The sequence below is a fragment of the Bos indicus genome, chromosome 27 (assembly GCF_029378745.1).
Source record: "Bos indicus isolate NIAB-ARS_2022 breed Sahiwal x Tharparkar chromosome 27, NIAB-ARS_B.indTharparkar_mat_pri_1.0, whole genome shotgun sequence".
Taxonomy (NCBI): domain Eukaryota; kingdom Metazoa; phylum Chordata; class Mammalia; order Artiodactyla; family Bovidae; genus Bos; species Bos indicus.
Genome location: NC_091786.1, coordinates 35,774,941 through 35,791,484, shown reverse-complemented (window position 1 = coordinate 35,791,484; position 16,544 = coordinate 35,774,941). Strand labels below are relative to the sequence as shown.

Sequence of the window (16,544 nt, the reverse complement as noted above, 5' to 3'; positions counted from 1 at the left end):
GTTACTGGGGCTTATCTGAGTTATGCGTTTGTCCTCTCTCGGGAGGCTCTGGTTCATTCCTCCCTTTTGGGGTCTTGTAAGTCCTGTTACCACCTGTTTAAACACTTCTTCAGTGGCTGGGAAACCACCCAGTGCCTTCCAAATGCCAAAGGCCCACAGAGAAGTCTATACCTCCAGGGGAGACACCTCCCGTCTCTCTTTCCCTTATTGTCAAGAGGACCACTTTCCCCAATCCTATGGCCTTGGAGGGATGGTTTCCATTCAAGGTTCAGGGTGTGTATCTTTAGTCAATGCTGGGACATGAGGCTCTGGCCAGCTTTCTTGCAGACACTGTCCCTTCCTCTTGGAATATCTGGTCACCTTCCAGTTCCCCAGCCAGCAGACAGCCTTCTTGTGTGGGCAGACTCCCATGACAGCACACCATTGCCACTATGTCCATTTCAGTATTGAGTCTGAACTCTATGCTGACTGACCTTTTCCTGAGACAGAGCAAGTAATGTTGGCAAGAGAGCAGGGGAGAGGTGACTTTATGTGGAAAACAGATGTACACAAACAAGTTAGAACTGATTCGTGGATGGCTGCTTTATTCATTCCGCAGCTGTTTGGTTCATGCTGAGTTTTTTCCATGTAACTAGACGCATGGCAGACTTGGAGATGGGGAAGAAGTATCATGCCTCAAGTTCTTGCCTTCAAGATGTTCTTGGAGTGACAATCCTAATTAAAAAAAATGCAAATGAAATAATTAAAGAAATATATCTAAGCAGAACTTAAGGCACAGATGTTCAGGACGGGGAGAGGTCAGCCACGAATCTGTGGATGAAGTTAACAAGGGTCCTAGATAAAATGAACCAGCATCTGAGTGTAATTTGAATAGGCTGGGACGACAGAGAACGGCACGACCTAAATGGAGTGGGACAGGATGCCTGAGAGAGAACAGTGGGAGAAGGATTGCTCAGGACCCTGCAGTCAATCAGGAAGAATTTTTCTAGGTCTTTTGGTCCAAGTAAAGTAGGAGAGAAGGAGAAGGAACAGTGTTTCCCGCTTACTGCCTCTTTTCAGAGTTAGATACTAGACAATAAGCAATGACATATATAACTCTGGAAATAGTTGCATTTATTGGACATTTCATCTTACTGCACGGTATATGCTGGGACCTAGTTATTTCTGGCTGTAGCAGAGAATGTCAGGTGGCTTTCGCCTTTAAGTGTAGCTTAGTAGCAGCTACAGATAGAGTTCTATTATAGCCAAGAAATGCCTTTAGCTAAAATGGACACTGGTGATCAGAATTCCAAGGACGTCAGCTAGTCCTGAGATATATACTACTACAATGAAGCCCATGCAAAGAAAATACTTTTAATTTATTTTTCCCTTTCTCAGTTGATTTGCCTCCAAGCAAAAGAAGCCCAGAAAAGAAAAGTTATGCTTCAAATGTTGGTATTTCTTTGAGAGTTTAGAACATTTAAATGTATCACTTTTTTTCCCCCCTCTAACAGTTTTATTGAGATATGATTCATATCCCCTACAACTCACTGCAGTTGTAGAGGATGGACGTGTAGACGGGGTTGTGGGGATGAACTGGAAGATTGGGACCGATACATGTAGACTGCCGTGTGTGCATGTCACATGAAGCCAGTGGGCGCCTGCTGCATAGCACAGGGAGCTCAGTGTTCTGTGATGGCCTAGAGGGAAGGGGTGGGGGTGGGGGTGGGGGTGGAAGGGAGGCTCAAGAGGGAAGGATATATGCAAACTTGTAGCTGATTAACTTTGCAGTCCTGCAGAGACTAACACCACGTTGTAAGGCAACTATGCAAGTGAGCAAGCAAAGTCGCTTCAGTCGTGTCCAACTCTTTGTGACCCCATGGACTGTAGCCCACCAGGCTCCTCTGTTCACGGGATTTCCCAGGCAAGAAAATTGGAGTGGGCTGCCATTTCCTTCTACTCCAGGGGATCTTTCCGCCCAGGGATCCATGCTGCGTCTCTTGAATCTCCCACATTGGATAGAAGGTTCTTTACCGTTAGCACCACCTGGGAATATACCAATTAGAAATATAAAATGTACAATACACTGGCCTTTGGAGCAGTCACAGAGCTGTGAAACTGTTATCACAATAAACTGTAGAATATCATCCTCACCAAAAAGAGACCCTGTACCTGTTGAGGTGCGTCTGTTTTCCCTCACTCTTTCTCTTCTTTTCCTACTCTGCAGCAATCACTATGTGACTTCACTGTTTTTGTAGATTTTCCTACTCTGAAAATTTCATATAAATGGAATCATACAGTATACAGTCTTTTGTAGCTTTTTTCACTTAGCATAATGTTTTTGAGGTTTACCTGGGTTATAGCACCTATCGGTACCTTGTTCTTTTTCTTGCTAATAACGGGCCATTATATGGATTATGGCACATTTTATTTACCTGTTCTTCAGGTGATAGGCGTATGGGTTACTTCCACATCTGGGCTTTATGAAGTATGCTGTTATGAATTTTTATGTACACATGAAAATTTTCATAAAATTTTCATGTGGACATGTATTTTTCTCTTGAATGAAATATACATTCAATTCCCACTTTTCATGTGTTGATAGTTACTTTCTGTGAAGTCACCAGCTCTGGGTTAGCAAATACTGGGCTATAGCTTCTAGGGGAAGTACAGGGTTAATTTCCTGCAAGCCGCTGGTCCCAAGACTTTGATCAATCATCCATCAATAGGTAACCTCATTTTATGCATTTCTCTTTAACTGTACATTATTTAACATACATTTCTTACAAATAATTGCTTATATGTAATTCTTTTTATAATAAAATGAGCTGAGAAATGTTTAAATATTTTCCTGACTCTGGGTAAGATGGTACATTTCATTGACTTTTAGCCTTACAATAATGCAGTCCATTGTATTTTTTCCATTGATTATCTTATGAATCCACACAGTCACTTTTCCAGCCTTTCCACAGCTTCATCATGCACTACAGATATTAATTTACCACTTTCTGGAGTGATCTGACATCTGGATCAGTGAATTTTTTCTTCCTTATTCTGGATGTACAATATTGTTGATGGATTAACACCAAACTCATACAGCGAACATCACTATAATGCATGCGTGAATGAAGCTGGTCTAACACATGTATTTTCTCTATAAGGCGCTCCCAGCCTTCCTGTGCTTGCAAACACTATCCAGCCCTTCAACATTACCCTTGGGGGTCATTTGAAGCAATGAAATAACCAACAAAAAGCACACACACAAAAAAAGAATGTGAAACTGAACTGGCCATGAAAAGAACACTTGTTTACAGCGTTAGAGGCAAGAAGGCAGTGTTGCCTTGTTAAGCTCAGCTGAGAACATGTGTGGCAGGTGAAAAATTTTTGACACTCTGCACGTGCCCATGAATTACCACCAAAGCACCACAAGTTTGAATTTGGGGCTTTCAAATAAATATTTGCAAGTAGGTAAGTTTGCAAATGCAGGCTCTCCTGACTGTCTGAAAGAAGAGTGTTCCTATGAAACCTTTCATATGCTGAAATGGCATAAAGCAAAGAAACGATTAGCTTAGAATACATCTTACATTAGAGACACAAAATAGATTGAGTTAAAGCACAGAAGCTCAGAGGCAGTTCCGAGCTATGGCGGCTTGATGCCGAGATGCTGCGTAATTCCTGGCGAAGGGGCTGCTTCGGGGTGCACGCTGGCTTTAAAGCAGGCCAATGCAAAACAAAAGCTGAATGCTATTTTCATTTTTCAGATTTTCCCCTTAAAAGCCAAAATCCCCTTGTGATTTCTTTCAGTTAGTGAAGCAGGTGCTAATGGAGGTCTTTTGCAAAAGCAAACTTCCAAAACGTTGGGATACCGGTACACACCTGTAGATTGCATTTAGTGCTGGAATTGCTGGACCATTTGGTAACTCCATGTTTCACCTTTTAAAGACCTGTCAGGTGGTTTTCCAGTGTTGCTGGTGCCATTTTGCATTCTCACCGGGAGTGGACAGGGCTTCCTGGTTCTCCACATCTTTGCTAATGCCATTCATCACCCGTCTTTTTTATACTAACCATTCTGCAGTCCATGGGGTCGCAGAGTTGGACACGACTGAGTGACTGAGCTGAACTGATTCTAGTGGTTATGAAGTGGTATCTCATTGTGGTTTGTTTGCATTTTCCTGATAGTGATGTCAAGCACTTTTTAATGTTTTTATTCACCATTTCTTCATAGAAATGTCTATTCAGGCCCTTTACTTAACTCTACTTATTTTAATATGATGTAACTGACATACAGCATTGTATTAGTTTAAGGTATATGGCATAATGGCTCAGAGGTTAAAGCGTCTGCCTGCAATGCGCGAGACCTGGGTTCGATCCCTGGGTCGGGAATATTCCCCTGGAGAAGGAAATGGCAACCCACTCCAGTATTCTTGCCTGGAGAATCCCATGGACAGAGGAACCTGGTGGGCTACAGTCCACGGGGTGGCAAAGAGTCGGACACAACTGAGCGACTTCACTTTCACTTTCTTCATGGTATACGGCATAATGATTTAAGTTACATACTTACATACATCCTGAATTACCACAGTAATTTAGGTGTACATCCATTGTCTCATACAGATAAAAAATTAAACCAGCAAAAGTACTTTTGCTATGATAAAACTCTTAGGATTTTCTCATGTAAGAGCTTTCATATATATCATATACCAGTGCTAATAAATCTTGTTATGATACGTTATATCCATAGAACTTACTTATCTCATCACTGGAAGTTTGTACCTTTTGATCTCCTTTGTCACCATGCAATATCAATTATTGTTAAGTTTCCTCACCATACATTTCATCCTCTGACCCATGTATTTTGTAACTGGGAGTGTGTACCTCTTAACTTCCTTCACCTAATTCACCCATCCCCCTACCTGCCTTCTCTCTGGCAACCACCTGTTTGTACTTTTGACTTTGTTTCTTTTCTGTTATGTTTGTTCATTTGTCTTGGTTTTTAGATTCCACCTGTGAGTGAAATAATACAGGATTTATTTTTCCCCATGTAGCATACCTTCTAGGTCTATCCATGTTGTCACAGATGGCAAAATTTCATTCCTTTTTATGACTACCGTCCATTCATTTGTTAATGCACACTTTGGTTGCTTCCATATCTTGGCTATTGCAAATAATCCTGCATTGAACATTGGGCTGCAAATATCATTTCAAATTACTGTTTTTGTTTTCTTTGGAAGCCCAGAAATGGAATAGCTGGATCATATAGTAGCTTTGTTTTTAATTTTTAGGAACCTTGGTACACTTGTTCACAGGCTTTACACTCCACTCCACTGCTTTACACTCCCAACAGTGGGGCACAAGGTCCCCTTTTCTCTCCGTTCTAGCTGACACTTGTTATTTACTGTCTTTTTGAAAGTAGCCATTCCAACAGGTGTGGGGTTTTAGCTCCTTGTGGTTTTGATTTGCATTTCCCTGATGACTAGCAATGTTCAGCGGAGAAGGCAACGGCACCCCACTCCAGTACTCTTGCCTGGAAAATCCCATGGGTGGAGGAGCCTGGTAGGCTGCAGTCCAGTCGGACATGACTGAGCGACTTCACTTTCACTTTTCACTTTCATGCCTTGGAGAAGGAAATGGCAACCCACTCCAGTGTTCTTGCCTGGAGAATCCCAGGGACGGGGGAGCCCGGTGGGCTGCCATCTATGGGGTCACACAGAGTCGGACACGACTGAAGTAACTTAACAGCAGCATCAGTGTTCAGCAACTTTTCACATGATTGTTGTCTATTTGTCTTCTTTGGGGAAAAAATGTCTCTTCAACTCCTGTGCTCATTATTTAATCAAATTTTTATTGTGAGTTGTATGAGTTCTTTATATATTTTGGGTATTAACCTCTTTGATTTGCAAATATCTTCTCCGGTTTGGTAGGTTGTCTTGTTGTTTTGTTGACGGTTTCCTTTTCTATGCAGAAGTCTTTTGTGTGATAATAGTCCCATTGTGTATATTTGTTTCCCTTACCTGAGAATACATATCCAAAAAGATATTTCTCAGACTGATGTCAAAGACTGTACTACCCACATCTTTTTCTAAGCATCACTGCAGCTTCCTTGAGGATGCTGTTTGCCAGATATGTCTTTTCATCCTTTTGGTTTCATTCATATGTATCATTGAATCCAAAGTGTGTGTCCTCCGGACAACATATTGATCTGTCAAATTTTCTCTTTATCCAGTCTTATCCTCTCTATTTTGATTAGACAAAACTTTCACGCTGCTCCCCAGGTGGCACAGTGATAAAGAATCCTCTTGCCAATGCGGGAGACGTGGGTGTGATCTCTGGGTCAGGAAGATGCCCTGGAGCAGAAACTGGTGGCCCTGTGTAGTGTTCTCGCCTGGAAAAGTCCATGGACAGAGGAGCTTGGTGGCCACAGTCCACTGGGTCATGAAGAGTCAGACTCGGCTGAAGGCCTGGGTGGCAGCAGTGCTTTCGCACTGTTGCTAAATAGTTGGGGTTATGTCTACTATTTTAGTTTTTATTTTCTGTATGAATTATGTCCTTTTCTTCTCTTGTTTCTCTCATATCACCTTCTTTTGCATTAGCAGAGTATTTTGTACTGGGCTTTCCTGGTGGTTCAGATAGTAAAGAATCTGCCTACAGTACAGGAGGCCCTTTGCCTTAAGAGAGTATTTTGTATTACACCACTCTAGTTCCTTAAGGGATTTTTCACTGTATTATTTTGCATTATTTATTTAGCGATTGTTTTAGGGTTTACATATACATCCTAACATCAGAATTTACTCGATTTATACTGACTTAATTTTAACCAGATATAGAAATACTTCTCCTATTTAGCTGTCTTCTCCCTATTTTTCGTGCTACTATTATTATATGTATTCTGCCTAGGCATGTCATAAATCCAATGATACACTGTTATAATTGCTGTTTTATGCAATTTTATAAGGAAGCTAGAAATGAAAGAAAGTATGTATTTTAGTGTTTGCTGTAATAACCTTATTTATTCTCTATGGTTCTTAACATTAACTCCTGTGGATTTGACTTGCAACCTTATGATATAGATTTGGTCCCACCTACCTCCTTTGTGCTATTATTATCCTCTATACTATATTTCTATGTATTACTGACCCGACTATATAGATATATACATGTGATTATATATATATGTTTTTAATTTTCTAAGAGAAAAAAGGAGACACATGCATTTGTGTTGTCTCTTATAATTATATAATTACCTTTCCTGGTGCTCTTTGTTTCTTTTTGTGAAATTCAAATTATTGTCTCATGTCTTTTGCTTTCAGGTAGAACTCCCTTTAGTATTCCCAAGGCAATGGCACCCCACTCCAGTACTCTTGCCTGGAAAATCCCGTGGACGGAGGAGCCTGGTAGGCTGCAGTCCATGGGGTCGCTAGGAGTCGGACACGACTGAGCGACTTCACTTTGACTTTTCACTTTCATGCATTGGAGAAGGAAATGGCAACCCACTCCAGTGTTCTTGCCTGGAGAATCCCAGGGACGGGGGAGCCTGCTGGGCTGCCGTCTATGGGGTCGCACAGAGTCGGACACGACTGAAGCGACTTAGCAGTAGTGTGAATCTGCTAGTAACAAATTCAGTTTTTAAAAAAATCTCTGGATGCCTTTATTTGACCTTAAATTTTGAAAGGATGTTTTGCTGGACATAAGATTCTTGGTCGGTAGATTTTTTTTTTCTTTCAGCCTTCTGAGTATGTCATCACACTGTCTTCTGATCTTCACTGTTTCTGATGAGAAATCATCTGTTTATCTTGTTGTGGTTGCCTTGTGTGTGGTGAGCTGCGTTTCTTTGTTGCTTCAAAAATTTCTGTTTTTGGCTTTCAGTGTTTTTGTACTATGATGTATTGTGATGCAGATCATTTTCTGCTTATCCTACTTGAGTTTTGTTAAACTTCTTGGAAGTGTATGCGAATATTTTTCTTTAAATTTGGGAAGTTTTCAATCAATATTTTTTTAATATGTTTTTCTCCTCCATTCTCTTTCTATTCTCCTGGTATTATAATTAAGTGCATATGTTGGTGTGATTAATGGTGTTCTACATTTCTCTAGGATAGTCTTCATTTTTTTTTTTCATTCTTGTTTTTCTTTCTTTTCTGAATTGCATAATCTCTATTTTTTTTTTTTTCGGTCTTCAAAACCAGTGATTCTTTCTTATGCAAGCTCAAAACTACTGATGAGTCTCTCTAATGAAGTTTTAATTTCAGTCACTGTACTTTTTAACTCCAGAATATCCATTTTATTTTTCATTATTTCTATTTCTTTAGTGATATTCTCTATTTTACAGCATATTGGCATCATACATTCCATTATTTAAGTATGATTCCCTTTAATTCTCTGAACACATCAGTAATTGAAATCTATGGTGTTGTTTTGAAGTCTTTGCCAGATAAACTTAATATCTGGACCATCTTTTTGTTGTCTTTTTTTCCCTTGTATATGTGTTACATTTTTCTTCTTTTTTTTTGCCTACTTTGTAATTTTTATTGTTGTTGGAAACTGGATATTTTAGGTAATGTAGCAATGTTGGAAACTGATTCTCCCACTCTCTTGAACTTGTTTTTGTTGTAGATTGCTTATTTATTTGTCCAGTGTCTTTACTAGATTATTTTAATTATATCCCTTTCCCCAACTATATGTAGTTGCAGATTGCTCAGAGGAACATCCTTAGGAGAGTGCACAGTCATTGTGGGCTGACGGTGGGTTTTGCAGGACTCCAGTGGACTGTCTCTTTCCCTGGTCTCCTCTGTTAAGCTGTCTCCCTCTACTGGAATCATACCTAGCTCTTAGGCTCTGCTTGTTGCTGGATGATTGCTCTGTTGTTTCTACCAGTACTCTAAGATATAAATGCTGATCTGATTAAATTTAGTCCCTTTTGTATCATTCGTTTTTAAGGCAAGTCTTTGCAGTTTGTTCTGACAATGAGAAGGCTGGCCTTAGCTGTCTCTTTCTCTGGTTCTCTCTGGTAAACTAGCTTGTTGCTCTGATGGAGCCATCGGCTATTTCTTAATTGCTTACCACCAAAACCACCATTGCTCTTGAGAGCATCCTTATGCTTAAACCTTCCCACACTCTATTCAAACACAGTCTGTTCCTCTGGGGAGAGCTTAGCAGCTCTCTGTTCTTATAGTACCTCATTTCCCCTCTGTTTTTATGGAAAAATCTCTGAGCCACTGCTTTTCTCAGAGCGACTGCTCTGCTTCATTATCTGGGCTGAGGTGGCAGCCTCTGGTCTTCTTAGCTTGTTTCCCAGGCACAGAACCTTTGTCTGACAAGCAAACTGGGGCACATCAGATCACGGTTCCAATATTCTGGACCAGCTGTGTGGGGGATGGAGCTTCTGTCCTACGAATAAGAGTGAAGGGAGAGAGTACCTGATCTCTGGGTTGCTTTGCTGGGAATTTAGTTTCTGCATCTTGGAGCTGAAGGGGATGCAGTTCAGGTTAGTGGCCTGCTCTTCCTAATATCTCCTAACTGGGAGCTGATGGGAAAGGAAGCCCTAATTTCTTGACCACACACAGTGGAGTGGAGCTGCCATCATGCTGAGCTGGGGAGTCCAGAGGGAGAGCAAGGGTTGTCTCTGTAGTGCCATGGAACTTTCACTGTTCTTACTTAGAGTTAGTATGTTTTCCTGAAAAAATATTTTAATGTGGTATTTACTTTTAGGATAATTTTCAAAGACTTTGAATAATTTTTTAAACAAATAACTTGCACCATTTATAGCTGTTTTGCTGGGGAACAATGTCACAGGCTTCCTCACTCTGACGTTCTGAAACAAAAGTCTTTCTCTTAGGCTTTTTACATTTACCTAAAGAAGAATGAAGCCTGGCTTGGAGAATTTTGAGCATTACTTTACTAGCATGTGAGATGAGTGCAATTTGAGTGAGATGAGATCAAATTGCCAACATCTGCTGGATCATGGAAAAAGCAAGAGAGTTCCAGAAAAACATCTACTTCTGCTTTATTGACTATGCCAAAGCCTTTGACTGTGTGGATCATAATAAACTGTGGAAAATTCTTCAAGAGATGGGAATACCAGACCACCTGATCTACCTCTTGAGAAATTTGTATGCAGGTCAGGAAGCAACAGTTAGAACTGGACATGGAACAACAGACTGGTTCCAAATAGGAAAAGGAGTTCGTCAAGGCTGTATATTGTCACCCTGCTTATTTAACTTATATGCAGAGTACATCATGAGAAATGCTGGACTGGAAGAAGCACAAGCTGGAATCAAGATTGCCGGGAGAAATATCAATAACCTCAGATATGCAGATGACACCACCCTTATGGCAGAAAGTGAAGAGGAACTCAAAAGCCTCTTGATGAAAGTGGAAGTGGAGAGTGAAAAAGTTGGCTTAAAGCTCAACATTCAGAAAACGAAGATTATGGCATCCGGTCCCATCTCTTCATGGGAAATAGATGGGGAAACAGTGGAAACAGTGTCAGACTTTATTTTTTTGGGCTCCAAAATCACTGCAGATGGTGACTGCAGCCATGAAATTAAAAGACATTTACTCCTTGGAAGGAAAGTTATGACCAACCTAGATAGCATATTCAAAAGCAGAGACATTACTTTGCCAACAAAGGTCCGTCTAGTCAAGGCTATGGTTTTTCCTGTGGTCATGTATGGATGTGAGAGTTGGACTGTGAAGAAGGCTGAGCACCGAAGAATTGATGCTTTTGAACTGTGGTGTTGGAGAAGACTCTTGAGAGTCCCTTGGACTGCAAGGAGATCCAACCAGTCCATTCTGAAGGAGATCAGCCCTGGGATTTCTTTGGAAGGAATGATGCTAAAGCTGAAACTCCAGTCCTTTGGCCACCTCATGCGAAGAGTTGACTCATTGGAAAAGACTCTGATGCTGGGAGGGATTGGGGGCAGGAGGAGAAGGGGACGACAGAGGATGAGATGGCTGGATGGCATCACTGACTCGATGGACGTGAGTCTGGGTGAACTCCGGGAGCTGGTGATGGACAGGGAGGCCTGGCGTGCTGCGATTCATGGGGTCACAAAGAGTTGGACACGACTGAGCGAGTGAACTGAACTGAAAGAAGAATGAAGACAGTTATTTGAATGGAGTGGAAAAAAAAAAGCTTATGATAAAATAAAATGGAATTTCAAAACTAGATTTTTGGCTGTCAGTCAGGGTTTTTCATGAGGTTGGAATTCTTCAGAAAACTTCTTAACTTTGTGAAATGCTTTGAATAAGTGGTCTTAGGATGTTCCAGACGCTTTTTTTTTCTTTCAGTCATGTGGACACTGCATTGAAAAAGTCAGACCGAATATTTGCCTTCTGATTGAAATCCATATTTTATAAAAACAATCTTGGATTCCCCTTTATTTACTTAGTAGCTTAGGGCCATTCTCAATTTGTTAAGTCAGAAACTTTAAATGTGATCTCTGACATCAGTTCATCAACCTTTATGGAATTTCTCCCCTGAGCTATAGAACAGCAGGGCTTTTGGGACAGTGAGAGACTCCAGTAACAATGATGTGATCTGTAGTTGCAAGCAGCATTTAATCTAGGATCTAGATAGCCAGGAATACACAACTAAATTCTGGTACATTCCAGGACCTTGGTTAATGTTGAGATTCTCTCTGGATAGTTGCATCTCCACTGGGGTCATTCGAGGAATCAGAGTTGGTGACATTGTGTAAGTTACATTGACCCCCTTAGTAAAATATCCCATAAAAGATGTCCTATGGACCTCAAAAAGCTGCCCGACTTCTCAGGGCATAACAGCCCTTGTATGATCAGACACCTAAACTTTCTTGGTCCCTCTTCTGTAATGATGGCATAACTGCCTTCCATGATATCTTCTTGCATAACAGTTGGTTCTCTGCTTGTCTTATTCTTTGATTCTTGTCTATGATGGTATGAATGAGATTGAATAGAAATCTAAGAATCTCATGAGATTGATACAGCAGAGCAGAAATCTAAGAATGCATATTAAAACCATGATGAAATGACCATACCTTTTGGGAAAATGTTCCCCTAGTTGAAACCTCAAGTTAGTTTACAAATTGTTGAAAACTCTGGTTCTCTTCCTGGCCAGCTTCCTGGCTGACCATAGGCTTCCTTGTGTTACCTGTCTTCCTGTTTTGTCTTTTTATGGCATGCAATTTAGTAATCCCACAAACCAACCTTCAACTCCTGTGTTCATTCAATAAACACCTGCATGTCCTACTGTGTGGCAAGCATTGTACTAGGACCTGAGGCCCCGGTATTAATGAAAAAATTTCCTTAACTTTAGCTATTTCCTTGTTCCTTTTGAGGGGAACAAATATGAAAAAAATACATGTCAGAATTCAGTGTTCTATTATAAAAGAGGCATATACGGGACACATGGAAGACCCCAAGGCCCCTGTCAACTTCTTCAGGATGGGAGACAGAAGAAGCTTCATCTCAAGAAAGTGATGGTTAAACTGAGCCATGATAAAGGTTTTGGGTAGACCAGATTAGATAAGCAATGATGAAGAAGGATGTACCAGGCAAGAGAAGACTTGAAGATGAAAATCCACACAAATAGGCTCATTTACATGACTGGTCTTTTAAGCTTACCTAATTGGGAGAGCATGGTTCCAACAGGAGACTGTATTTCTTTGATTATAATGTTTTCCTTTCATTTTGTGCCTGCTTTCTCCAGTTCCCCTGGTCTCAACCTCTTTAATAACAGAGAGTGGAGTTTTATTCTTCTAGCACAGCATCGCACATATTTAGGGGGTCCTGAAAAATGTGTTGAATGAATGAATACCATAAACCCACTAGTCATTATCCAGTTTAAGGGCTGTTCTTTGCCTTGGAAACTCGATCTGAATACACTTCATACAATGATGGCAGCCCCTTTCTGTAGGGATGTCTCCACCTTAGAGCTCCAGGGAGACAGGGACTAGTTCCTGAGCCCAGGTTCAGCTGGTGATTTTGCTAGAAGTGGCGTAAGGGATGCACAGATTGTAAATAGGTGTGGATTGTGAGTTAAGCTTTAGCTTATGATCGTGTGCTTCATTTTAAGAAAAATGAGATGCTTGAGCCCATATTATGCATAAGTAGGTAAAAATGGGCAATCCAAGCAACCACTCTCACCTTGACAACCTTCTCCTTTTGTCCCTTTAAACATCAGACCAATATTCCCTGACACAGAGTGGGAAAGTGTCAGTTAGGGCTCTCAATCCTCCCGGGCTGTCCACTGCTCACTCACTGGGCTAGACCCCTTCAGCAACTCCCTGATTTGTGTTTCCTGGTCTTCTTGGCTCTGCCCCATCATGGGCCTGGGGCATGTCCTGGGCCTGCTTAGAGACACAGATGCCAGGAAACCAAGTCTCCCCTTTCTTGCCTGGTTCAGTCAGCTCCACAGCAGACCACACAAAGGGGTTCAAGTGTCTATGACTTCTTTTTGTTTTTAAAAGCTTTTCTTTTTTAATTTTTTGTAAATTAAAAAAAATTTTGGGCCATGCCTTATGTCATGCAGAATCTTAGTTCCCCGACCGGGAATTGAACCCATGCCCCCTACAGTGGAAGTGTGGAGTCCTAACCACTGGACCTCTAGGGAAGTCCCTCTTTGAATTTTTACTGATGAGGAAACTCAAAGCACCTCAGCTTGAAGTGCTCAGCAGGGATACACTTGGTGGGTCCAGCCTCAGAACCTACCCAGGTGTCCTGAGGTTTGTGCCTCGCTGGGAGAGACCCCTTTTGGGAGGCCCATCCTCTCTCCATAGAATCCATTTCCTTTCATGGACTCCCCACCCTCACGTCTAGCAATACATTTCCTTAAATCTCACTTTTAAAATGTGATATTGGTCTTGGATAGATTCTAAGATTTAATTTATGCTACCATTCCCAGGTGGCTCAGTGGTAAAGAATCTGCCTGCCAATGCAGGAGATGCGGATTCAGTCTCTGGGTTGAGAAGATCCCCTGGAGAAGGAAATGGCAACCCACTCCAGTATTCTTGCCTGGGAAATCTCATGGACAGAGGAGCCTGGCAAGCTACAGTCCATGGAGTCTCAAAGAGTTGTACGTGACTGAGCACGCTCGCAAGGTCAAGCTAATAAATGGCTATAGGTAGGATTCCAAATCTCAGAGACTTTTATGGAGTCTCTCCCTTCCCCCAACTCTGAACTGCACTCCAGCCTCCGGGAACACACCCACACACACTCACACACACACACACACTCACACTCCTCCCAAGACTGAGTGCAAATGGTCAGTGCTATTGCCAATAGATGGCTTAAGAAGGAAAGTGTTCGTTTTTTAACTGCCACAAAATACGCAAGGCAGTGCTCTCCATCACTCTGGACATCTTACTGTTGTGCAGAAAAATACAGAATTCCCTTTCTCTGTGCCACCCCACCTTCATCCTTGTCGCCATGCCATTTTAAATTGCATTCTTTGGGGTCTGCCAGGAATAGGAGAAGGGGCTTTTGTGAGGCCAGATACTCACCCATGGCTGCTCTTTTAACAAAGAGATGCTTTGCTCCTACCATTCCATTAAGGAATAGATTAACTCCTTATCTGAGAATCCTCTTTACCCTCAATTTCTAACTAGGCATGAGGGGAGCCCGTGAATTAATCTTCCCCTTGCAGAATATAGGTAATTGATGACCTGTGGGCACAATCTCCAGGTCACATGGTCTGACAAAGGATTTATTTTTTCCCAAATCATTATTCATTTTCATGAAGTCTTACAGAGGAATAAAAATCAAGCTGGATTTAAGTATTTTGTGCAGCAGTTAATGAATCACCTGTCTTGAAGAAAAGGAAAATGATGCAAACTCTCCTGGAAAATTCAGCCAGCATGGTCACCATAGCTTTATGATAGACTCAAGTTCATTATGATAAATATTGGATTCCTTAAAGAAATCTTTAAAAAAAAAATCTTGAACATGGGGCCACGTATCCTGGTGAGGCTAAAGTGTGTCAAAGCAGAGCTGAATGCCAAATGATAATTTCTGCTAAATAATTCAGGCCCTGTGAACTCTGGTATTTTACTTACTTTGATGCATGATACAGATGCAACGAGAGAACCTTTTCCTCCTGGAACCAGATCCATTGTGTTCTCACCATTGTGGGCCTTGTTTTTCTGCAGGTAGCTCATATTCACCCCTCTGTGCGGTGTTGCTAGTGCCTGGCAGTCGTGGTCCCTATTAAATAGAGGTTGAACTTGGTCACTGAGGAAGTTTTGGTGATGTTTATCATGTAGGAAATAATAGATTGCAGAGCAAGGGCAAAACAGACATTTCAAGAAAAAGGAAGAGGCTACTTCTTTCCAAGGCTGAGAATTTACTTATGGCCAAAAAAAAAAAAAAAAAGAAATGAGAAACAGAGAGTAGACTAGTAAACTCTTGCTTAATTGAACAACTATTGCATCAGCTTTAAGATGCCTTTTGAAAAATGATGAGCAGTGAAGTGACTGCGCAGAGATACTATTTATAAGGAAAAAATCTTGAGCTCATCTGATTGATGACCACAAAATTTTCAACGATATAGAGCATAAAGCCATTGACTAAAATTGTGTCAAATGAGGAGATAGTTTGATGAACATGGAGAAAGTACAGATAAGCACTGTGTAGAATGGATCAAAAACTAGCCAATAATTAACTAAGAATATAATCGGTTCTCAGAGAAGGAAATGGCACCCCACTCCAGTACTCTTGCCTGGAAAATTCCATGGGTGGAGGAGCCTGGTAGGCTACAGTCCATGGGGTCACAAAGAGTCAGACACAACCGAGTGACTTCACGTTCTTTCTTTCTATAGTTCCTTTTGGAGAAGGAAATGGCAACCCGCTTCAGTGTTCTTTCCTGGAGAATCCCATGGATGGAGGGGCCTGGTGGGTTACAGTCTATGGGGTTGCAAAGAGTCGGACACAACTAAGCAAATAACCACACACACACACACACACACAATCAGTTCTAGTCTGATAACATTAATGATCAGGCCAAAATTAAAATGATTTAATAGTAGAACCTAATATGTGTTGATTACTATTTCCAGGCATTGGATTAACTCCTGTTATATGGATTGACTATTTCAATCTTCTCAACAATATTAACTAACTTGCCCAATGAATATTAACCAATTTTTTGATAGTTAATATTAACAATACTAAGTATAAAACCCTCATTTTATAATGAAGTTACATGACATAATGTGGGTAAACTAAGTTTTCGTCTCTAAATCCCACATGGAATAATACTCAATGCAATGCTTTAAAAAGAAAGAAAAAAGACAGGAAAAAGACTCATGTGAGTTTCATGTGCAACAGAACGGAGTGGAACAAAGACATTGGAAGCCTTGGGGTGCTCTAATATTCTTTCGATCTCTCTCTCTCTCACACACAGGGAAATGATGCTGATATGGTGGATAAAAACAAATGCTGTACCCTCTGTAACATGTCCTTCACCTCCGCGGTGGTGGCTGACTCACATTATCAAGGCAAAATCCACGCCAAAAGGTTAAAACTGTTGCTAGGAGAGAAAACCCCGTTAAAGACCACAGGTAGGTGTCTGAATGGTGGTGGTGGGGAGACCCCGA

At 41.2% G+C, this 16,544-nt stretch overlaps 1 protein-coding gene across 4 annotated transcripts in view; it reads left to right on the top strand.

Moving 5' to 3' along the window:
• Nucleotides 1–16,544, top strand: part of ZMAT4 (zinc finger matrin-type 4) — a 376,556-nt gene that overhangs the window by 192,685 nt on the left and 167,327 nt on the right. For 3 of the 4 annotated variants that reach the window (XM_070781473.1, XM_070781470.1, XM_070781471.1), the window contains exon 4: nt 16,352–16,508. In XM_070781473.1, coding sequence (XP_070637574.1) covers nt 16,352–16,508 — 157 coding nt within the window. Of the gene's footprint in view, nt 1–15,767; nt 15,841–16,351; nt 16,509–16,544 lie in introns of all 4 variants that reach the window. The other variant, XM_070781472.1, reaches the window with a different exon arrangement.